This window comes from Parasteatoda tepidariorum, chromosome 10 (genome assembly GCF_982258835.1).
Source record: "Parasteatoda tepidariorum strain Cologne lab strain chromosome 10, Ptep-v5.0, whole genome shotgun sequence".
In the NCBI taxonomy this organism is placed as follows: Eukaryota; Metazoa; Arthropoda; class Arachnida; order Araneae; family Theridiidae; genus Parasteatoda; species Parasteatoda tepidariorum.
Window position 1 is genome coordinate 74956574 of NC_141764.1, and position 26758 is coordinate 74983331.

Here is a 26758-nt window from a genome sequence, read left to right on the forward strand (position 1 = left end):
TACATTATTCTCCCCCTTAAAAGGAAAAGCTATGAGAAGCTATTAAGAGCTGTTTAAATTCTTTTAAAGAGAAAAATTTTTTTAAAGATATTTTGGTTATACGATTTTCATGTGAGCAATGATAATTTCTCCTCTTTTTGTTGTTATAAAGTGAAAGTTCCGGATGTTTATAAATTACCTATCTGGTATAATTTGAATAAAGTTTGGAATATCACTACTTTATCCAAAATTCTCATATTATTCTGCCCCTTAAAATGAAAAGCTAAGAGAAAGAACATGTTGCGTAGTAGAGTAACGAGTGTGAGAAAAAATCAGTTAAAGGAACATGTTGAAACTCTAAGAAGTTGGGATTCATGACAGAATAATTTTATGCTCTTACTTAATATCCCAACAGCAGGCTATGAAAATGGGTGCTTTCAAAATGTCGCTGAATGTTTTTTTTTCCTCTAAGATTTCTATTCCAGTATCTTACAACTAAACTCATATTATAAAATTTCGTTGCTAGCGGGAAGTAAAAGAGGAAGTAGTGATACAGAGGGAAGTTCCAGTATGTCGAACACACCACGCAGCAGTATCCAAACGGAATCCACTATTCTGTCCACGCCACGAAGCAGCTTCCAATATCCAGATTCCCCTCAACACAGTAGCAAAGCAGGTGTTGTAGTTACTTCAGCTAGAGCATCTTCGAGAAGGTAAACCACTACTTAATTTCACTTTAAGATTGACATTTAAGATAACCTACGTCTAACGTTTCTAATGATAAGCTCGCCAACCATTGGTCTTTTGCGAATTGAGTTGGGACCACTTATTAAAACAGCATCAGTACAGTGCAGTTTTAGTCTAGATAGTGTTGAAAAAGATTGCCTTTGGCGTCACGAAAGTGATAAGCATCGCAGAAAGTTCCTTGGTTGTAGCAAATTTTGGATATCTTGAGTTGACCACGAGCAACATTAACATGCCAAAGGATGCCGACAACAGTTGAACTTTATTTTCATGAAATAAAATACTAAAAATGGATTTTTCACAATGTATTAGAGTAAAACAACGAGAAAGGTCAACAAACAATAAATAAATAAATAATACTGGAATTATTTTAGCTTTATTTATTGTGTTGAAATATACTTTCAGTTTTTTGCATGATTTAAGAGCGTTTAGTACTGATCTATGCGTTATTTTTTTTAACCCCGTGCAAATATTGGGAATTCAGGCTGTAATTAATACAGTAAAAATTAATAGTGTATGTACTTATAATTAACTTTCTCAGTATGTCAACATACATTAATATTAATACATTATTATCTAGTTTTCCCTTAATATCAGTGCATGACATTGTTTTTGTGCTAATAATTTATTTTGTCATTATATTAGTACCTACAATATATTATTATTTGGCTGGGATAGCCTGCTTAACAGGGCACTGGACTACGTTTGTAGTGACGGGAGTTTGATTCTAGTCAGCAAAAGATTCCCCGTGTAGTAAATGGTGACTGGGGCATGTTAAATCTGTCGGGTCACAATATCCTCTATGATCCCATAATAAATCAATCTCCGGGGTACTGAATTGGAGATTAATCCTTCTCTGGTTCAGATCAAAATTAGGATCTGTGGATGAATGAATGGATGTATGAATGGGTCCGCCCGGTAAACGGGTGTGCCAAAGGTTGAATTCTTGGCCATAGATGGCGACACTGGAAAACAAAAGCAAACGTGTCCACTCTGCTTTAATGGCTGATGACAACAACTTCAACATTATTATTTATACTACTATTTATCCCTTTTACCATCATATTGGCACATAACATAAAGGTACTAGTAACTAAATATTTCGTCAATATTTAGATAAACAAAAAAAGTATTAACTGGATATGATTATTTGCAGATCTAGTACAGCATCTGCGGCTGCAGCGTTTGCGGTGGCAACGGCTGGTTCAAGTAATCCACCTGAACCACTAACATCACAACCACAATCTAGAACTGGCAGCAGATTACCTAGCGCAGGTATGATAACAATTCATTCCTTTTTTCTTTTTTTTTCTTGTTGCGTTTAACAAAACAAAAATGAAAAACAAACGAAAGTTTATTATGATTAACCCCTTATGAAAAAATCGAGGTATAAATGAGGTATAAACGAGGTATATTTTAAAGGTATAAAGGAGGTTGTTATTTAAATACGTCCTTAAGGTTGAAAAGGGTGCAAAGGAATACCTCAAAATCAACCTCAAATATACTGTATGTTTAAATATACTGTATGTATCAAATATATGTGTTTTAAGGATGTTGTTTAATTAAACACCTCAAGTTGAAACATATATATCTCTGAAAGTATATTTAAAATATACTTTAAATATACCTCCAGAGGTATATATGTTTCAACTTGAGGTGTTTAATTTTTCATTTGTGGGGAGGTAGATATTTACTACTTTAAAGTGCTTCATTTTCAACCTTAGGTTATTACTTATCAGCCTGAAGTATATTTTTTTACACTTGTGGAAGTATTTATTCAACAACCTAAGGTGTGTCATTTTACACTTCAGCTTATTATAAATCTACCTCAGGTGTATTTTGTTTGACATCAGGCAATTGTTTTTCAACCTCAGGTATATAATTTTATGCTTGTAGAGGTATATATTTATCAACCTATGGTGCGTCATTTTGCACTTCTGGTTGTTATAAATCAACCTCAGGTGTATTTTGTCTTACCTCAGGTAATTATTTTTCAATCTCAGGTTTATAATGTTATGCTTGTAGAGGTATATATTTATCAACCTATGGTGTGTCGTTTTACACTTCTGGTTGTTATAAATCAACCTCAAATGTAATATGTTCTACCTCAGGTAATTATTCTTCAACCTCAGGTAAATAATTTTATGCTTGTAGAGGTATATATTTTTCAACCTAAGGTGGGCCATTTTACACTTCTGGTTGTTATAAGTCAACCTGAAGTGTATTTTCAACACTTGGAAAGGTTATTTTTAATTAGCGCCATGTGTTCCATGTTCTACCTTCAGTTATTATTTCGTAACCTCAAGAATAAATATTTTTGTATTTTTAGAAGTATTAATTTATTAACCAAAGATGTTTTTTTTTTTAGTACTTACGAAGGTGAGGTGTTATACGGACCACCTAGTTTATTAATTTTTAGACTCACTACATAAAAAATATAATATATATATATATAAAGATATTATATATATTATATGAAGAATAATGTATATCATTACATTTTTTTCACTAGTAGAGATCATTTATCAACCTGAAATTTTTAATATTAAACCTTCGGCAGTAATTCCTTCTTTTGTTAAACTATAAAAGAAAGTTTCAAATGCATAATTCTTCTATAATTTTAATAGATTGATTTAAATCATCTTAAAATAACACTTATCCAAATTCTACAGTTAGTAAAAATTATTTATGGGAACCCATACTTCGTATTTTTAGAAGATAGTTGTCTAAGGTGCTTGAATTTTTAAAGCTGTAAAACTACAAATTTAAATAATTAGTCAGCTGAAATTCAAAGTACTTTTATTTAAAACTAAAATTTCTCTTTTTTTACAAACCAACAAAATTATTTTAAATACTGTTTCCGTCTACATGTTGAAACTTGTAATTATTGGAACCCAAAAGGAAAAAAAATATAAATATATATAGTGTAGGAAAGTCATATTTACAATATATGAACGATCAGCGTATCAGTGTAGGAATCAGTGTATCAGTGTAGGATCAGTGTATCAATATTATATATATCAGTGTAGAAAAGTCATATTTACAATAATAGTGGCAGGTTTTAAAATATTAGAAAGTATTTTTTTTATGATTTAAATTAACTGGATGAAATTAATTTTCCTTTTCAGATAAATAGTATTACTCTTCTGCCATTTCTATTCAATCCTCGTAGCTAAAAAGCATGACATGTATCACAGCCACAAAATAAAATACACTGAAGACAGTCTTACCATTAACAACATTTACAGAAATTCAAATATACAGGGTGTTTATAAAGTCCCGGACCCATTTTGATGTTTAATAACTCATAAAATAATAAAGATAGATTAAAATTAATAACATAAATGGTTAGATAGACTCAAAAAGTTTTATGAACCTTGTCAATATACTTCCACGTGTGCCCCTCTCGTCGCACGGAGAATATCAAGTTGATAGTCGATTTCACGCCAGGTAGCGGCAAGCATGTCGGCATTCACAGAGGCTATTGCGGTTGTAATTCTGGCTTTTAGGTCATCAATGTTCGACACGATCCTCCTGTAAACATTGTCCTTCATAAATCCCCAAAGAAAAAAGTCCAGCGGCGTCATATAAGGTGATCTGGGTGGCCAAGGAATTGGACCTCCTCGCCCAATCCATCTTCCTGGAAAATGGTTATTCAAAGAACTACGAACGATGATACCCCAATGAGGTGGTGCACCATCTTGTTGCAAAAAGACATGTGGCTGAAGCTCTTCTAGTTGTGGAAATACGAAGTTTTCCAACATGTCTAAGTATACCGTCTTTTCTGTAAAAAAGAAAGCTACCTATCGTGAAATTGACTTGATATTCTCCGTGCGACGAAGGGAGCACACGTGGAAGTTCATTGACAAGATTCATAAAACTTTTTGAGTCTATCTAACCATTAATGTTATTAATTTTAATCGATCTTTATTATTTTATGAGTTATTAAACATCAAAATGGGTCCGGGACTTTGTAAACACCCTTTATAATTACAATCTTATTATGCAATTTTAACACTTTTTGTTTTTCTATACATCTTTAACATTGTGGTAATTGTAAGTTTAATAATTAGATTTCCTTCCTTTTCTTTTTTAAAAATCTTTAAACTCAATAAACCTAGTCTATATTTTTAAACTTTTTGTCAGACTTGATGAAACTAACAGCTTTTTATAAAATTTTTGACGCTGATTCTGAAAAGGACTTATGTTATTGTCAATCACATCAGAGTTTTATTTAAAATAGTTATTTTAATAATTTTTAATCAATGTAATCAAGAATCTACAATCGTTCAATAAATTAAAATTTTAAAGTTATGTATCAATTTTTATTCTTTTTTTGCACTCAATCGAATAGAACAAATTACAAGTTGATAAGGAGCATTTATTTTAAAATTGTGAATAATTTTATGTGAGGAAATTGTCTAAGAGAGAATGATTTAAAATAATACTTTGAGTATAATATCTCCTATATAACTTATAATACCGAGTAGAATAAAACTAATAGTTAGTTGTTACAAACACTTGTTTAAATATAAAAACACATCCCATAGAATGAAATTCAAAATAATGCATATTACTTTCAACAATAAATGTTTTATTTGTAATTGATTTTATTCAATTCAGGATAAAAATTGCATACTATACTGACTTATTTCTAAAAAATTTAAGATTTCCGAAATTCTCACATTTTTGAAGTAGTGAACCATAAACAGCTGCATTAAAAAGCTCATAACCTTGAAACAAATTGACATATAAACTTGAAATCGGATTTAATTTAATTCTGCTCAATATTCTAATAAGTAATAACAATCTGCTTAGTAAATAATTAACGTGGGTACAATGCGAGAAAATAACATGTAGTGAAAATAGCAGTTTTGTGATAAAACATGAAGAAGTGAGCTAGTACAGTTACTAGTTTTCAATTATCAAATATCTAGCAAACTATTGTTATCAACAATTACATAAATTCTGTAGTTTATTAGGAGAGATTACTTTTTCCTTTAGGTATAAATTCAGAACTATTTCCTAGAGGAAGGCTGAGCAGTAGCTTGCTAGTCTTTTCTTCTGCGCCACTGCGCATGTGCTATTTACAGCCTAGGCCATCTCAGCAATATCAGGCAACTGTGGATAAGCTCCGTAAATATATATATATATATATATATATATAAACTTTGCAACAAATATCCAAACTATAAGCATACAGCTAAAGTAGAATTTCAAAGCAAAATTGCTATTTTAAAAAATCTTTCATTTTTCAATGATTTATTTAGAAGAGAAATTATGAACATTTTTCTCAATTAATCAGCGTGCATACTGCTACGTTAAAACATATACATTTAAGCAAAATAAAAGGAATAGTTCTATTTGAATGAACTGCAAACAATAAAATATACTGTGCATAACCTGCTGTAACGATTCACCAGTAGCGTTACCCTAAACAGGGACGAGAAATATTTCGGTTATTCTCTCTTATTGCTAAGCCTACAACGATAGCCTCTAAGAATATCCTCCAACTTAAATTATTTAAGATCAGCACGCGTCGTTAAAACAAAAATATTAAAATTTAAGTTTGAAAATTGAAGCATATTTGATTAAAAGTGATAAAACTAAATTAATGAATGTCAAACGCTCTTACCGAATTTCGAATAGACTTTCGATTGTCAACACACACGCCATTTGCTGGCTCGCATGGAACTCTGAGTAGTGAGCTAGTACTGAAGTGTACTTTAAGCAACCTTAAAACAAGCTTAGGTATAAATAAAATGACTTCATACACCTCAATAAATACCTCATTCTCTTTAGTTGAAATAAGGTATATTTTTTATACCTCATAAATACCTCAATATCGTTAGTAGAAAAAAGGTATATTTTTTATACCTCGTAAATACCTCACTCTCGTTAGTTGAAATAAGGTTGATTTTTTTATACCTCATAAATATCTCTTTTGTTACAAGTGTAAGAAAAACAACCTCGTATACCTTAAAAATCACCTTATCAGTCTGGATGATTTGAAATGTATTTTAAACAACCTCAAAACAAGCTGAAGTATATATAAATCAACCTCGTACACCTTAATTACAACCTTTACGACGTATAATTTTTATTGCTATTTTCTCTGCAACCTTAAATATACCTCAAAACAACCTTAATACCTCAAAAATATCTCAAATCAACCTTAAATATACCCTAAATTTTCATAAGGGACGCTAATACCTCAAATATACCTCAAAACAACCTTAATACCTCAAAAATACCTCAAATCAACCTTAAATATACCCTAAATTTTCATAAGGGACGCTAATCAATATTATTGTGATTGTAATTCTTTTTATTTTGTGAAACTCGTGCTTATCGAAATTACTGCCTCTCTGTGTTTTGTATTCGTTATCAAGTCAATTATACGCAGCAACAAAAAAAAGTCTGGTAAAAGTACCGTACTGTACGGTAATGAAAGTTTGGGCAGAAAAAAAAGCATAATACTGGTGATAAAATTAAAATATATGGCATTCAAACCCTTCATATAGTAACGGTTTACAGGAAATTCAGGTTTTCAAAATTATGGCTCTTATTACCACACTTTCAGTAAAAATTCAAAACTGAAAAGTAAACATAACCGAATACATAAATGGTTTTTATGCCTTCTTTAAAGTATAACGATAAAATTACCAGATTTTACCACGCTTAACAAATTTTAACACTTATTCTGAAATAATATTTTGTTTTTAATTTCACCTAAATCATTAGCATAGAGCTTCGGTAAAAATTACTGAGCATTTTAGTTTTCCCATAGAGCCAGAAATTCGATTACCAAATTCATGGTTTAATACCGTATATTTTGGTTTCATGAACCAGAATTATAACTATTTTAAGTACCTAATATATTCATTCATATTTATTTTCACGTAGTTTTTCATGACCTTGTATATTTTGATGATAACTTAGCAATAAAAATACTTGTACAATCATATTGTTATATTTTTTTCAGTGGGTGCAGACTTGAAGATTCCTAATGCCAAAGCCAAAAGGGAATCCATGATAACCACGGCAGCTACAATGAGAGTTCTCAACGTCTTGAGACATTGGGTATCCAAGCATTCTCAAGTACGCGCTAATTCCAATTTTTTTTTTACCCATTGGCAAAATGGGTCTTGTTTTGGGTTTGATGGCATCATACTTTTAAACTGTGTACAAAAGTATTAGTACTGTTTGTCTAAGTTAGGTACTCTGACCGCCACTAAGTCTGCGGCAGTCTGGTGCTATGGAAACAAGAAGAGGGCATTTTAGGGAGGGTAGCTTCGATGAAGAGGTCTCCTTTCCTCTCGCCGAAACCAGTCCTAAAGAGGGACCCCGCACCCCTACTTAAAATAATCATGCCTCGTTACCATAGTCACCGCCACAGCTCCAGACGAATGTCTGGCAGAGTACCTATCTTAGATAAACAGTAAACAGTGCGCATGCGTCGTCATTGCATGCGTTGCTATGGCGACCGCTACTGTTCGATATTTTTTTTTAGAATTCTTTTTTTTCCTTTTATTTACACCATCAGGCATTTTTAGTGTATTTACATAACGATGATTTAAAGTATTTTTATATTCTTTTTTATTATTAACCTATAATTACTTTCTTGACGGTGGTTTTAATATAAATATGAATAGAGAAGAAGGAAAAATATTTTGGGACGTCTAAAAACACGTACATAGGCAGGATTTTAAAACCGATCCGACGACAAGTGGACAGACATTAATTTAAACAATTTTTGCAGCAATTTTAGATTTGAAATGCTGTGACGTTTATCGGATTCAATCCAGAAACGAAAAAAGCATTTGATCAATTTGTAACCAGTGATCGTAAAAAAGAGATCACAATTTTTTCCTTTTTGTAATTACTACTTTATTTTTTATTTTATTATTTTATTTTATCTTTTTATTTATTATGTATTTTTTTTTATTTTCTTTTGAATTCGCCATAAGACAAAATTATCTTAGTTCAAAAATATGCTCATTGCTGATTTTTTTTAATACTTCACAACGTATGAAAAATTCTATATTTTCGGCGAAATTTAAGGACACATAAAAATATTTGGAGGCATTTTCCGCCCTCTAAGTGTTTGAAAGTTTTGAGGACAACTAATGAAATTTCAGGATTGTCCTTGTGATGCCACAATTGGCATTACATATTTATTTGCAATCCTTTTAAATATCTTTCATTACTTAAGCTTATTTTTATTAATGGAATCAGATTTAAACTAAATCAAAGACTTAATCTTCTAAAAACGAACATAAAATATTTATTCTTCTCTTATAGATCAATGTAACGGATACTTTTTATTTCATTACTAATGCAGACTTATTAATTCACTGTCGCCTCTAATCCAAAACAAAAATTTATTTATAACTTTTAATTCTAATTTCTAACCGAAAATATGTTTCAGTTGCATGGTTGTAATAATTCTCATAAATTTGTTGGCGTCTCGTGATCGCCAAGGTATTTTTGAACTCTATATTGTTATGCTGGTTGGCTTTATTTTGGTTATGCTATATTTTGATAATTCGCCAATTTTGGATCTCCTACCCATGCTTCTGTGTCCGTTAGGAACAAATTACACGTACTTTTTAATTTGGCTTTTGATTAGGCAGGTCGTGGGGATTTATCTCCCATGGCCTGTCCTTATTAATATTATTATGCAAAATTGATTCAACTGAAATTCTTGCGGATAATATGTATACTTGGTACCACGAGCTCTGCAAGTATATAAAATAAAAGCTTTTTATTAATTCTGATCAGGTTCAAGTAATATTTTCACCATCCCCTGATTTCAGCATCAATCTTCAATTTGTCAGTATTCTTCAATTAGTCAACTATACCCTACAACCTTCCAACCACACCCTGAGATTTTCCATCATCACCACTTAAATTGACACCCTTAATCCTCCTTCTTCATAGTCCTCAAGATTTGAGAACGCTTGGTCACCTTATTAGAACGTAAAATAAAGCGTCCCCGCTACAGTTTATGTGAACCAGGGGAATCGCGGAGGATAAGGTTCCACAATTTCATGAGCAAAGACATGATTATGACAATGTGGCAGTATTGCACACAGGCCGCCTTTATTTAATACACCGACATATTGGAACCCATTGATCTGAAGTCAGGTGGTTTTCGTGCTGCCAATGGCGAATGAACCCTAGTTCTTCACAATGCCTTTGACAGTGCCCTAACCACTAAGATATCGCTGGTCTATCTTAAACATATATATTTCATTTAATTTTTGTAAAATTATTACAGAAAGTAGAATTTTTTCTTCTGGAGTATAAGTAAATCAAAAGTAGTTTTTTTTTAATTTTTTTAAAAATTTTATTACATATTTTTGGAAATTTTTCCTTAATTTTGCTATAAAAAAAACTTTAAAATTGCTCAAAAAATCTCCTACTCAATTTTTAAATGGGATAATTTTATTTTAATAAAATTAAACTGATTCGCTTTACGTACCTAGTCGTGAACTTAAAATTATTTCAGTAAGTATAAATTTTTATTCTGAAGTATGGGTACGCCGAAAGTAACTTTTTTTTTAAAAAAAATAAATAAATTTCACTATTTATTTTTTGAAAATTTTGCTTAAATTTGTTTAAAAAAATTTTTTTAACAGTGCGCAAAAAAAAACTCCTATTCGATTTTTAAGCGTCATATTTTTTTAAAAATAAAATTAAACTGATTTGCTATACATATTTAGTCATGAACTTACGATGTCAGAATTTTAAACATTACATTTTATTTTTTTATTAAATTATTGTTACTTAGTGAAATACCATTTTTTTGTCGAAACAGTATTCGTAATGAAAAGTAAACATAATGCTATTTCAATCTCGTATTAGACAAATGAGCAGATTTTTTTTCTTTTTTTCTTTATTGTTGTCAATTGAATTATTTGTCCTATTTTTGATTCCTTTTTTCCTTTTTTTAAAAAAATACTTATTTCTAAACCTCTAATGCACAGTGCCCAAATAAGTAAACTAAAACACCTAAATAAGTGTTGATCTAATGATCGGATTTTTACATGCTAGGACTCAATCTTAATGTTTTAAAGGGGTGACCTCAGTTATGCTAATTAGTTAGTCTAAAATATAGGGATAGGCATTGTTTGGGATGTATGATCCCATTAGTTCCCAAAGGCAGGGATCGGAAATTTGGACGCCTTAGTTTTCCTTTTGCTTTTTGCGTATTTTGACATATTTCGCGAACTTTTTAAGCTTGTTAAAAATTCCTTGCACCAGAAAAATAAATGCCAAGGCAATGCCATGCAAAAAGTAGTTTTTAATAACTATTTATAATTATTTTCTTAAATAATCGAAAAAGTTTTGAATTATGAGGTTTAAAATCTTTAGCAACATTTTAAAGAGGGTAATTCCCGAGAGATGGAATTTTAGAAAAGTCAGAAATTTAAAATTTGATTTCTCTGGAACCATTTTACTGATTTTGCTCTAACTTTGCAATTCTATTTTACAATATAAAATTGCATCCTTCAAAATAATTAAACATTATTATATACATTACAATTCAAGATTTTGTCTACCATTATTAAATACAATATTAAAAAATAATAAATTATAATTAAAAATTATTTTTAGCTTGCAAATAATGTTCGGATAAATGACTTTCATAACTTCGCGCAAAAAGTTTTTAAATCGCCTAAAAAGTTCTGGAGATATGGCAAAATACGCAAAAAGTAAAATTAACATTGAGGAGTCACAACTTAAGACCTTTTCTTGACCAAACCATTGGGACCATATTTCCTAGATTGTGGCTATTCCCAATAATTTAGGGATCAGATATGCGTCAGAAAAAAGGTATGCTTATTCAAAAAAAGTACGCTTTTGTGTCTGATTTCGTAATTTAAAATATCGTTTGCATAAATTAATTAGCACATTTGAGGTCTCCCCTAAAAGTCATTAAGTCCGAGAACGTAAAGATCCGATCATTAAAATCATAAGTTATTCAGGATGGTCCGTTTATTTTTTGCTCACTGCACTTATTTGTTTAAGCATACGAAGTATACATGCAATATTGTGAGCTGATAGGGAAAATTTTGACTCTTCCTTCATTTTATGCAATTACCAGAACAACCAGATTGGTGGTCGCTTTGAGACAGACTTGCGAAAAAGTAAAAATTGTTCTTTTTATTGCTACAAAAAATATTTATTCGCTTGTGATGACAAGCATGTGTTTGCTTATTACACATATAATGCTTAAAATATCAAATTTATCCTAAATGTCTAATTTTAATATCAAACTTTTTGTAAGAAATGTAAACCACTTACTCACCTCTTACTTTACGAACATATACGCCATTGCGCGTTGACGAGGCTCTAAACACCTCACGTTATTTTTTATGTTGCACACATTTTATGCGTACAACTTAATAAATATGATAATTACCATGTTTACAGCATATATATATTTAATTCCAAGATTGTAATTTGAGATAAGATTGATAATATGATGAATGATTGTATTTTGGTGATAGATATTATTCAAATGACAGATATTATTCTGATTGTTGATTTTATTCTGATGGATGATTGATTGATTTTTCTCCTTTGAACCAACAGGATTTTGATAATGATCCGAAGCTTCTCCAACTCACAACCGATTTCCTTGAAGAGCTTGTACATAATAACACTTTACTTCCCGCAGAGACTAAAGCCGCTTCTCAACTGCTTCAGATGATTTCTAAACAAGACCAAGAAAAACAGACAGTGGACCTTGATTTACTTCTAGCAACTCCCATGGTACTCCATTCTTTCTTTTAACATTTGAAATTTCAATTTTACATTTTCCTATTTTAACATAACTATTATACTTAAAAAAACATAGTAAAAAATAACAGAGTATGTACCAAGTTTTTGACTCTGTGAGAACACAAAAGCATGGCAAACAAAAGCATGGCAATTTTTAACGAAGTGATTTGGTAATGACCTTTGATAAGATCTGTAATAAAATAGAGTTTTAATACCACGCTGTTCGGTAGTTAATATGGTAAATTTTGGTTTTATCTTGATACCCTAAAGCAGCGGTAACAAATTTCTTTCGATTATGGGACCTCTGAAGATTTAACTTCTTCTGGTAGTTAATATAGTAACATTTGGTTTTATCATGATACCCTAGAGCAGTGGTTACAAATTTCTTCCGACTATGGAACCCCTAAAGATTTAACTTCTTCTGGTAGTTAATATGGTAACATTTGGTTTTATCATGATACTCTAGAGCAGTGGTTACAAATTTCTTTCAACTGTGGAACTTCAGAAGATTTAACTTCCTCTGGTAGTTAATATAGTAACATTTGGTTTCATCATGATACCTTGGAGCAGTGGTTACAAATTTCTTCCGACTATGGAACCCCTAAAGATTTAACTTCTTTTGGTAGCTTATATAGTAACATTTGGTTATATTATGATACTCTAGAGCAGCGGCTCCTAATTTATTTCGACTGTGGAACCGCAGAAGATTCAACTTCCTCTGGCGGAAACTCGACATTATGAAAAAAGAAGCTCATTAGAAGCTGTGAATAAATGTGAAAAAAAAAAGAAATACCAATTATTTTAAAAATTAATGTGAGGAAAGAAAATAATTGTGAAAATAAATGTGTAGAATGAAAATTAGCGGAATTATGGTTTTTGAAAAAGAACTGTTATAAACGTTGAGAATAGTTAACTGAGAAACATTTACCTAAATTTAGTTATTTTATTTCGAATTTTTGCTCGATGATTTATTGAATTTTTTTTTATATAAATGCATATTCTTTTAATATTTTATTCAATATGTCATTGATTTTTTTTTTTTTTTTGAATTTTGTAATTTTATATAAATAAGATCATAGTAACAGCAGAAACATTAATTAAATGAAGGGTTATTGATTGGCTATAAATATTCAATCAACAATCCATAATTTGATTTGTTTGAATGCTTGACCTAGAGTCGCGGTGGCTCAGGGGATAAAGCGTCCATCTTCCAATGAGGTCACCTACGTTCGAAACAGAGTGATGGCTTATTCAGCTCTCGAAAACAGAATTATTATAATAAAAATTCTGCTCCCGGCTGGGACCGACCACAGTGCTGACGTAAAAGTATCCTCAGTGGTGGAGCGATCATGGATTAAAATCCCCATCCCGTCGCACAGTGGGCCAGCATCCAAGGTTTCGTGGCCGAAATTAGTATTTCGATAACATTTGTTTCAAAATTTGGAGGTTTTTATGTGCAGGTAAATTGAATTGATAGTTGAAATTTCGAAATACACTAAAAATTCCAAAAAAAAACAAACAAAATGGAGGCTGAAATATGGCGAGCAAAAATAAAAAAAAAATAATATAGTACGTTTAAATAATTAAATATAGCTTTGAAAATATAATAAATTTCGTAATTTTATATTAAAAATGAAAAGCAAATTATATTTCCGAAGTAATATTACAAAATAAATTGAATTAATTACAAAATAACGCAGAAACATGAAAAAAAGCATAAATTTTGCTTTTTGGTACATTTAGTTCACCTTTGCAATATAGGTAAAATGAGACAGATTTTTTCGAAAGAAGAAACATCAAAGAAGACAGCAAAAAAAATAATTACCTAGTGAAACTTTCTGGAGATAAGTTTCGAAAGTTATTCAAACATTATAAAATGTCAAATGATAAGATATAAACTACAAGTTTGTCTAGAGTACCAACTAATCCAACAAATTGAAAAATTGTACGATAATTTCAGACTAATTACTCTGATAAAAATGCATGAGTAAGGGAAAATCCCTATATATATTTCTGAAATATAAATTTAAAGGTTACATTTAAAAAAAAAATTTTTAACATATTTTTCACTACATTAGACTCTTGTCGGTCCAAAAAGTAAATTCTAATGTGTGGAATGATTATGAATACTTAATTTGGGCGATATTAAAACTGCCTACACATGTTTCAGTTGAAAATTTAATTTTGACTTTTGACCAAAGATCATGGTCTTCTGGCCCACTGTGCGTCGGGATAAATGTGGGAGGTTTTAATGATTTCCCTGCCCATCTAATATAAATGTGGGTTTATTCCATCAAAAAGTTCTTCGTGAAAGCTAGTTTGTACCAATTCTTGATTCAAAAGTTCCCTTGTCCTCTGGGTTGGATTCAAAATTACAAGGCTACGGAGCTAAATGTTGACAGTGGTAAACTTGAACATGTTTGGCTTGAGCTGTTCCACACCTGTTAAAAAATCTAAAGTAAAATAAATGATATAAAGTGATTATCAGTGCTTAATGATAAAAACAGAAATATAATTCAACTGCATCATGATCATAAAAATTGAAATATTAGCTTTATTTACTGTATGATATATTAACTTGAAGTAATGTATGAATTATTGATTTCTATTATTGTACTTTAATTTAATTATTGTGATTAGACTTTCGTTAAATTAAAGATAGGTGGAAGTCTTAGAAATAATAGAAATAAATGAATAATTTTTAAACATGGAGATAAATAAATAGATCAAGCCTACAAAATTTTCAACAAATTTTAGCGTAAATATTTCTAATGCTACACAGGTTAGTGGAAGCCGATGAGCAAATTCTACTAATAGAAGTCTGTCTTCAAAAATGTCACTTAATTTGATCTCGAAAATTAATCTGACTGTTGTAAAAATATATATAATCCTGCAGTGTTTTACATAATTTAGAGATTTTTCCAGAGCAGAGAATTATATAAACAATAGGGGAGAGTGGGGTCAATTGTAACAGGGTACGATTGTAACAGAGCAAAAATTTCGAGTGTCGGGTTCTAGATTTGGTTCCTAGGTGGTGGACAAGGTGTATTTAACAAATCTACATGTACACCCCTGATGGCAACCATTTTTATGTACTTTTGAAAGAGTTACATCACAAAAGATATTTTCACGTCACATAAGTATTTTTTTTGGTATTAGAATATTTTATTGCAACAAAGTAATTTTGTTTAAACAAATAAAAATTAGTAACCGAATATGTAAGTGGACACCTTAATTAACATTTCAATAAAAAAAGATTAGTTTTGCTAATTAACTAGCATTGTTTTTAACAAATGAAGCTGAAATGGCGTCTTGGGGACAATTGTAACAATAAGTAAAGGGACGATTGTAACAGCTGAAAATAAATAATCTTATGTTTACAAACCATTACTTAACTCTTTAAGAACCACCAATAGTTTCCTATAGCATTTATATTATGTTGAATGTGCATTATTTTATTTGTCACCTTTCACAGCATAAATTAAAATTTTTAACCCCTTAAAGTTAAAAGTTTAACCCTTTAGGTCTCTGCTCATTATTATTTTTATTCCTAAAATATCACTACTATTTTGATCAATAAAAAAATATATCACAACTATGATAATATGGATAATTAACTATGTTTTAGTTGAATTTATGAACTGTTACAATTGACCCCGTAAGTGGGGACAATTGTATCAAGTGCACGACTGTCAAAAATTGTTATTAACTAATATAATAACATTTAAAATAAGGTATTTAATTTTTTTTTCTAGTAGAGGATAGTCTACTTTACTCGTCTGTCAATTAATACTAATAATATATTGGATTTTTTGTTAGTTAAAAATAGTTAAGTAAAAAATGTTACAATTGACACCATTCTCCCCTACAGATAGCGCATTTGAATAGGAGATGACGTGATTTACGATGATATTTAAAAAGAGATTTGCGTAACTAACATGAGATTATGATGATATTTAAGTAAATTTAAATATTTGAGTGAACATGATTATATAAAGTTAAGTATTATGAATTATTTCCTAATAACATATGAGATATTGGGCTCTATTATTATACTTTAACTTAATTGTTGTACTTAGACTTCCGTTAAGTTAAAGTTAGGCGAGAGTCTTAGAAATAATAGAAATAATTGAATGATTTATTAAACAATAAGATAAATAAGTAGATCAAGAAAATATAAATAAATAGATCAAGCCTACAAAATGTTTAGCAAATTTTAGTGTAAATATATTTCTAAAGGTACACAGCTTAGTGGAAGCCGAAGAGCAATTCTTATAACAAATTCTTACATTTAAAAATGTCACTTAATTTAATCTCTAAAATTGATCTGATTGTTGTAAAAATCTATAATCCTGCACTGTTTTACATAATTTAGAGATTTTTCAAGAGCAGAGAATTATATAAACAATACAGATAGCGCATTTGAATAGGAGATGACGCGATTCACGATGATATTTAAAAAGAGATTTAAGTAACTAACATGAGATTATGATGATATTTAAGTAAATTTAAATATTTGAGTGAACTTGATTATTATTATTGATTATGATTGATATACTGATATTATGATTGATATATGGAACATGATTATGAATTATTTGCTACAAAAAAAAAATAAGTACGTTGCTTTCATGGGAGAATTTAGTTGAATCAAAAAGAATTAGGCACTGCTTCCTATTTCTCCTTGACAAAGCATTTTTAAAACAATTTCAGCACTTTCTGTCCAAAATTTTGTTTAAAACTCTATTCTGTGATAATTTTAAAGGAAATATTCAAATAAAATGATTACTTTTTTTAAAAATTTAGACTGCTAGTAAAGAAAATATAGAATCACTATCAGCTTTAGAAATTGCTGAAGGAATGACATATCTGGATCATAAAATTTTTATTTCCATTCGAAGCGAGTAAGTTGTCTTGAAATTTTATATTTTTCTTTACGATGTTTTTTTTAAAATTTATATAGTATTGATTTCTTTTCTTTCCTTAATAGACACATTTTATTTGGAGTTTTTAAGTAACACTTAGCTAGTTCTAAAATAAGCATTTTAGTTGTTTTCATAATGTATTTTGTTTGTTGTTGTCCGTACTCTTTTTATTAAAAATAAATTTTGTTGATTGTTTTTTTTTTTTAAATTTCCTCTGTAAAAGTTATATTAGATTGGTTTTTTATTAATTGAGTCATTCAAAGCTATTTGTTCTTTTTAATTTGAATTTCAAGATTTTCTTAGATGTTTTAATAAATGCATTTTTGTTTTTTGATGTTTTTAAATGATACTTACTCTGTAAAAAATGTTGGTGCATCATTGCCATCATTTTTGGTGCCAATGACAAGCTGAATATATATTTTTAAGTAGAGATTTGTGGATTAATTATATAAAAACTAAACAAATTGAAAAATTTATAGTGTTTTTATTATTGGTAGAAGAACTATATAGATTGGATACTTTCAACAATTATTTGAAAGAATAAGTGCGAATATATTACTAAAAATGCGTCTTTTTATTAAACAAAATGTTTTTGCAATGAAACTATTAAACTTATTCTAATACTCGTGAAAATATATGTTATCGTTAAACAAATGCACAAAAATTGAGAAAAAATAAATAAATTAAAGCAGTTAAAAATTAAATAAAATTATAACTACATAGTAAAATTTTTCATTTCGTCTGAACACCAAAAGTGAGGGGAACTGCAAACCAAAATACATCACAGTAAGGTTATAATAAATCTACAATATTCAATGTTTGTACTTATTTTTGCAAAAAAAAAAATCCAAGGGTTTTTAATATTGCATTTTGTGGGTTCTTTTACTTTTTTTTAAAATAAAAAATACGTTTTGTTGTTTGTTTTTCAATTATTTTCTCCTTTAAAATTTATATTTGGTTGATTTTTTTAAATTTTCATACAGTTAAAATTTAATTTATAACTGTTACAATAGGTCATTATTGAAATTATTTATTGTTGCTAACTGCTTTTGTGCATTATCATTTTTACATAGTTATAATAATTATTTGCTTATATCCATTATTATTAAATAATTCCTACTATTAAAGCGATGATTGAGTAGAACTGTTATTATCGCTGGATTAATTGATTTTTTTTAATGATACACACTGACATTTCAATATTTTTTTGCAAATTAAATATTTAAATTTATGTATATTTTTAATTTAGTTTTATAATTTTTTTTATACATTACAAACTTTTTAAGTTTGGAATTTTTCTAAAATTCTTAGTGTTCGTAAGTATCTATTCTAAACTACTTAATCCTTTGAGACAGAATTTTTATTACACATGTTTTTCACTTTCTTTTTCATTCTTTTGCATTAATTTAGATCAAACTAAGTACAAAATATTATATTTAGCTTCAGTTTATTATTATGAAATTCAGCATAAAACACCGAGGTTCTTTTCCGCTTTTCAGACAAAATCTTTTAATCATGACTGACTTCCAAACCATAATGTTTTAAATTTGAACTTGTTATAACTGAAACATTTAGTTATAACTGAAAGAAAAAATGATTAATCATTGAAATTCTTTAATTTACGAAATCAATAATTGATAAAAAAAATTTTAACGTTATAAAACATGAAATTAAAACGTGAAATAAAGAAAATTGAACTACTTATTTCTGGATTTCATATTTAAGTACAAATGCAATTTTGATAACTTTCAGACTGTTTTTTTAAATTTCAAAAATTCAGAAATATATTTTTGCTTGTAATTTGAGTGTCAGAAGAGAATATGTACAAATAATACAAATGGGACACCTGTGTCATTAATTTACAAACTAACTGTGTCATTAACTACAAATTTACAATAAATTTCAAATTAATTTGCGGGAAAATTCATTTCAGAAGTCGACTTACAAAAAAAGGTAATTGGATTTATTTTCTGAAAGCTTTAATCTACAATATTTCGGTGTAATCTAAAATATTTTTAAGTAGATTTTTAACGTTTTTTTAGTCAAAATTAAAGATGTTTTTCTATTCGAAACGTGATCCTAACATTTTTTAAAAAAAAGCTTAAAATGGAGTTGAAATTACATTTTAGTCTAAAAATGTAGTGACGCTAGACGAAGATAAAGAAAACAAAATAAATATACACCGAAGAGCCATTACATTATGACCACCCTTCATCTATAACAATGGGCTCGCCCAGGTTTTCATGGTTTCTCGCCCAGGAACAATGTTTTCATGGGGCACATTAGGACCGATCATCCTCATAGAACAATCCCTGACGTCTGTAAGCTGCTTGAACGTAGTTACTGACCAGGTTCACCCATTAATGCAACAGTTCTTCCTGCGGGGGATGGTGTTTACCAACAGAATAATGCACCATGTCATAAGGATCGAATCGTCATGGATTAGTTCGAGGAATATTCCAGCTACTTTCAAGTCATATCTTGACCCCAAATTCACCTGACCTTAATCCAATCGAGCATTTGTGGTCCTACTTGGAAAACCAAATTCATGCTTCCACGCTACCCCCTCGCAATGTGAGAGAATTGCATGACCAGTTGGTGAGCGCTTGGTACCAGATACCTTTGACTACCTATCAGCCCCTTGTGGAATCAATGCTACGGTGGGTGCTAGCAGTTTTGAGGGCTGAAGGTGGTTCTACATGTTATTAGCAGTGTGGTCATAATGTAATGGCTCTTCGGTGTATATAGCACCATCTTTACCTTCGCTCCATAATAATTTTTACGAATCAAAATCTTCCTTTTTTCATTTCTGAGCCCTCTGCCATCTTTTTTTATATCATACTGATACCATTTTAAGTTATATTGGGAGAATACAATTCTTTGAAAAAAGGTAGGTGTTGCCAGTTTAAAATTCTAAAATTCTGCCTGTATTTCCGTAAAAGGAAAATTTGTAAGTTTTGAGCACATATTTGGCAATATACCTAAACATAAAATTACATCTATTCCTTGCCGAAGACCCGGGACACCATCAAATTTATTTTATAATTTTCTTACGAATTTTTTCATATTAATAATTTATCTTAATGATAATTTTGCAATAATAAATCTTTCGTAAAATAGCATTTGAAAAATGAAAAAAACATTTCCTAGATATTTTTCTTAACATTTTATACGGATTTTTAAATTATGATGTGTTTTCTTATATATTAACTTTATAACTAATAATTTTTATTGTGGTCAAATTTTATTTAAAAAAAATTAAAATTACTCAACTCATCCTTGTTGCTCTTCTATTTTTAGAGAATTCCTTGGTCAAGCATGGATGAAAGACAGTAAAACTACAAAAGCCCCGAATATTTTATTAATGACTCGGAGGTTCAACGACGTGAGCATTAAACATTCTTCCATCTGAATTATCAAAAATCAGTGATATTTTTTTGATCTGTTCTATTTTTGTTGTGTTATTTTCTTTTCTGCATTTTTATGAATTATTGCACATAAAAAACTTCGACTAGAACACGGAAAATTTCTGACAGTAAAGTTTCCAGAGAGTTTCCGTATGCTACGGAAAAAGGACGATGTCAGAAATTTACGCTTCACAGAAAATATTTGTATGCGCCAGATATTTTCCATAAGTCTGGCTATGGTGGAGAAATTTGGAATAAAATGGCTGTTTATAGTCATGCTTTAAAAAAGTGTTTATATAAAATTCATTGAAATCAAAAGTACTTGAAATAAAAAAAGTAACTTATGCGCTGAGAGATTAAAAAAAGCAAGAAGATAAAAAATCGTCATACTATTACTGAGATGAATTCTGTTTGATTAAATGTGGTACTAGGTACTAAATAAAATAAAATTGTAAAACATAAGCTAAGTGCTAAAAAGAATTAATGGGAAAAGGATAAGTTATTTAGGAGAAGAGAAAAAATTCACTGTACTATTATTGACGCCAATGATGCTTAATAAATTTTGGTAATAGGTTCTAATGAAATACAAAAAACAACCCATGTGCATAAAAGCACTGTTAATAAAGAAAAGATATTTATTAGTTTAGGAGAAACGTAGGAAATCGCCGTACCGTTATTGACCCCAATACTTCTAAATTAATTTTAATAATAGTTACCGATTGAAGTGAAAAAAAAAGCTATGTACCAAAAGCAAAAGTAATTTAGAAATGGTACTAATCTGTTTAAGAAAAGGGTGAAAGTTCACCAAATTTATATTGACTTCAATGATGCTTAGTTAATTTTGGCAGTAGGCACTTTTGGTTATTGTTAATTGATGCCAAATTTATTAATATTAATATATTTGGTATATGAATTAAAACTGCATCGATACTTTGCAGTTTTAACATCGATACTGAGGGAAACTCTTTTCTTACTGAACTGTGGGAAAGGTCGAATGATATAAGTACCAGGAAAAATCACGTGATTGTGGCATATTTTACCACGTGACTATGATGAGTCAACAGCATGTAATCATCATGGCCTCGAACTACAACATCATGCCAAATGATGCTTAATGATAATGATAAATGATAATGACAGTTAATCTTTACTTTTATAGGATGAACAATTAAAAACATGTTTTGCTTAAGTTAATAACGTAAAATCACCGGTATGAGAAAAAAACACTAGTGCATAAAAAATGCAGTTTTTTTAGATTTATTGTTGGCACATGTCTTTCAGTTTTCTATTTGATTTTGTAGTGTTACTCGCTATTGATTTATTGATAGTTTACTTTTTTTTCACCCTGTACAGAGAACGGTTATTCTAATAGTTTATTAAAGCTGAATTAAGTCCATTTTAAATTAATACTATATTAAAACACATTAATGAAAAGACAATAGGGGGTAACATTTTTCAAGCTCATCTACACTTAGTTTTAAAATGATATACTATATGGACCTCATTATCATAATATGCAACTGATTTGTCACAAATATACTAAAAAAATGACACTCTAATTTTTTACTACTCACTAATCCTTATTTTTCTTTTCTTACACGAAAAACACAAAAATGAAATGCATTCATTCTATATTATATCAATATTTTCTCACATTGTTAAATAATAATATAACTGTGCGTTTTATGACTTATATTCGTTTGTTCTTTAGGTTAGTCGCCTTGTCGTATCCGAAATTATGCGTGCAGCAATGATGTCTTCTCGAGTCACAATAATCGAGAAATGGGCAGCTGTAGCCGACATCTGCCGCTGTCTGCACAATTTCAACGGCGTCCTGCAGATTTGTGCCGCTTTCATGAATAGTTCAGTCTTTAGGCTGAAAAAGACTTGGGAAAAAGTTTCTAAAACAGTAAATAGATTATTTTTTATATATTTTATAGACAGTGTGTTCTCTAACCATCACCCTTATTACTAATTTTTAATTTTTAGTACGCAAAGAAAATGTTGACTCCATCTGATCTTACATTATTTCAAGTTGGACTAATATTGATAATAGAAGTTAATAGAAGTTTTAGAAGTTATAATAGTTTATAGAGAGCCGCGATGACTCAGGGGATAGATCGTTCGTCTTCCAATAAGGTGAACCGGGTTCGAATCCCAGTCGATACGAATTCCGCATCCGGCTTGCACCGTGACCACAGTGCTGACGTGAAATATCCTCAGTGGTTGACGAATCAAGGGTTAGACTTCCCTTGTTAGCCAGGCTGACCATGGAAGGTTCTCATAGTCTTCCTCTCCATGTAACGCAAATGCCGGTTAGCTCTATCAAAAAGTCCTCCACAAAAGCAAATTTCTCCCAATACTCGATCCAGGAGTTCCCTTGTCTTCTGGAATGGGTTTAAAATTGCAAGGCTGCGTAGGTGTTCAGCGACGGTTATAATACAAAATAAAATAGTTTATAGAAGTTAAATTAAAATCCTGAAAGGGATTTTTTTGGTTTAAAATTAAAGGGTGACTTCATTAATAACTTGAAGTAAATTTTCATTTGCCATTTATTTTTTAAGCACCGTAGTATTTCTTTGATATTGTGACGTAAGACTCCATCATTCATATTGATTAAAACTGGGCACGTAAATTTATACGTAATTATCATTCGCTCTGCATGTTAAAGCTAAGAAAGAAAAAATAAGCTGCTTTACTTTTAATGGATATAAACATACTTTATAATTAAGTTGCATTGATAATTTGAACTTCAATTTCCATAAAATAATTTAATGTTTTATGGTCGCCGCAAGTAAAACTTTTTTATACCTGGTGTTGTATTACTATAAGCAGCAATATAAGCCACACCGTGTAAATTGGTATACACTAGATTATTGTGCTTTTATTTCAAGAGATACTTAAAGACATGATCTTCACTTCTTTTCTTTTTTAGGAAATAATTAGTTTCTTCTTTTTCTTTATTTCCTCTTAGGAGTTTAAATGATAATTCTTATAAATAATTTCTGTTACTTTCAGTATTTTATTATACGAAATTTAAGGAATCATGACTGCAGAAATCGAGAGTACAATCATCAAAACATACATTATTACCTCAGAGCCTTATAGATATTATTTTAAAAACAATTCGTATTAACTCCACCAAGTTTCATTAGATAATCAAACTGGTTGTGATATTTTACATCTCATTATACTCACAAATTTCAATGGTGTTTATTCTTAACTTAAATATTTATTTTCAAATCCTAAATATGCCTACTTTTTGTATTGATCTTAGATAAAGATTTTAAATACATGTATTAGCTTTGGCGATCGGTCAGGACCAGACACCCTGCATATTTCGAGTTAAACTTGCGTTTATTGCTCGCAAAACCACTTAGTGATACATTTATGGAAACTATTAAAGAATGTTAACGTTGATTTCTAATTTTTCAGACAAAGCAAAGCATTGACAAACTTCAAGCCTTGGTTTCAGCCGACGGAAGATTTCGAAATATGAGAGATGCGTTGCACAGGTAAATGCAATTTAAATATCTGACTATAGTTTAAATGTCAAGAAGTGATTGATTTTGGAAAATACGACAATAAAAATTGTTTCTAAATTTATTAAAACATAAAAAATTTAAAATTTTTAAATATAAGAGAGTTATAATAGAAATTATATATATATATATATATATATATATATAAACTTTTTAAAACCGTGAGCTGGTCAGGTACGTTGGTAATATTAAACAGCTCTGCTCGTATTAATCCAGATGGTTAGTCAAACACAGATAAATGAAAATTGATGCGGTCAGTTTTGAAAGTGGGTATGTAACATTTTTTTCGCAAATAAATGTTTTGTTGGCTTCGGAATATCAATCACTGTTTATCAAACACCGAGTAATTTTCTAAACTGCTTAAAGAAGATAATACAACAATTTGAAAGCAATTAAAAAGAAATTTCCACAATTGACACAGTATTTTTGGATTTTTCTGGAAAGTGCAGATTCGTAGCATAGCCCCTCTTAACATTGACAGCTTCAATTATACTTCACTTTTCGTAAAATTTCTTATAAACTGCACTTTTTTCTTGTGAAGAACTAGTGACTTATTTTATTTGTAAAAAATATCACCTGATTGTGAGGAAATAAATATTAACATTAAAGTCTGATGAAAAATAAACTTATTTACTTATTAAAAGACATTCTAAGATAAGGTTTGACAGATCGTATGAGGACAATATGCTTTTCTATAAAAATAAGTTAACGAATTAAAATAACCCTTTACTATCACAAATTTTACTTTATTTTCACTAATACAATGAAACGTTATTGTACAGTAAATTGTTATTACAATAATAGTGACACTTTGCCCTCATAAAATTTATGATATACACTTTTATCCCGTGAATCTACCAATCTGTGGATTTATACTTAGGTTACTACAAATTATTAGAACTCTCGTACTCTTTTCTTAAGGTATAAATTTTGACTTCGATTTAAAAATTTGTATATAGCTAATAATCAAAAATGATTGCACAGCAATTGTGAAGAATTTTGAGTCAGGCTAACAACTTACAGAATCTCCTAGTACTTAATAAATACTTAATATTTCAAATACTTTGCGATATTTCGCTAATGCATAAGGTGATTATCTGAAGAATTTACTCTGCTATACGGTATTATAATCCCGCACTAATATTATTATTAAAACATAAACTGTAAGTGGGACTCAAATCAAATAGAAACGAATGTGAATACTCACTCATAAAAAATATTCTTAGCCAAAATTGACAACACTGTTCTTTCATGTAGATACAACCATCTTTACTATAGGAAATTAGGATAATGAAAGCAAGATAGGTCAACACAATCTTTTCTTCATTGCTCTGGAGTTCAGCATAGTTAAAGTATGTTCATTCTACTGTGGAAATAGAGTCAAGTAAAGAAGCGAAGAGCTAGGCTATTCTCGGTAGCTGAAAGTGTTGGAACATACGAAATTTGCCGTTACTGTCGTTAGATCGTTTCGTACGGCAAACACTGCATGTTCCTAGAAAGTGTGTACAATCGTTGAACGATGCTGAAATTCGTCATAAAATCAAATTGCTGGGGAATACTGTCAGGATTATCCTTTTGCAAGATAATGATCGTCCCCATACGGTTGATTGATGAGGAATGAGACTCACAGATCTGACTGGGAAACACTTTTACATCATCCGTACAGTTCAGATTTTACTTTTTGCAGCTTCCACACTTTTTGAGACCTTTAGTGAAACATTCTTGGAAGTTGTTTTCATTCGGGAAACTAAGTTCAAGGGCGGACGAGGTTGTGAAATTGATGTCGACGTAATTCTTCTTTAAGATCTGAATTGTTTACTCCATCTTTCAGTGGCATAAATTTGTTATTGATTTTAGCAATTACTTTGCGACCTTAAGTAATATTTTCGTGAGATTTGGTTTCAATCGGGTAATGAAATGCAAGAGCGGACGATGTTGTAAATCTGACATCGACTTACTACTTCTAAAAGACTGGAATTGCATTTCGCAGAAGAATGAACTTGCTAAAGTTTTTAGCAATTACTTTGCGACCTTAAGTAAGATATTCGTGGGAGTTGGTTTCAATCGGGCAAAAATTACAATAGTGGACGAGGTTGTGAATCTGCCATCGATTTACTTCTTTAAGACCTGAATTGATCCCCCTTCTCCCATTGGCATAAATTTGTTATATACTTAAGCAATTACATTGGGACCTTAAATAAGACATTCGTTTGTGTTGATTTCAATCGGGCAAAAAATTACAATAGTGGAAGAGGTTGTGAATCTGCAATCGACTTACTTCTTCTTCAAGACCTGAATTGATCACCCTATCGCCCATTGGCATAAACTTGTTATAAACTTTAGCAATTACATTGGGACCTTAAATAAG

At 30.0% G+C, this 26758-nt stretch overlaps 1 protein-coding gene across 8 annotated transcripts in view; it reads left to right on the forward strand.

The window, feature by feature from the left end:
- Positions 1-26758, forward strand: part of LOC107448889 (ras-specific guanine nucleotide-releasing factor 2) — a 366035-nt gene that overhangs the window by 332082 nt on the left and 7195 nt on the right. For all 8 annotated transcript variants that reach the window (XM_071184120.2, XM_087153033.1, XM_087153034.1 and 5 more), the window contains exons 21-28: positions 506-692; positions 1880-1998; positions 7709-7824; positions 12328-12507; positions 17323-17420; positions 20742-20826; positions 22560-22757; positions 24284-24363. In XM_071184120.2, the coding sequence (XP_071040221.2) occupies positions 506-692; positions 1880-1998; positions 7709-7824; positions 12328-12507; positions 17323-17420; positions 20742-20826; positions 22560-22757; positions 24284-24363 (1063 nt within the window). The remainder of the gene's footprint in view (positions 1-505; positions 693-1879; positions 1999-7708; positions 7825-12327; positions 12508-17322; positions 17421-20741; positions 20827-22559; positions 22758-24283; positions 24364-26758) is intronic.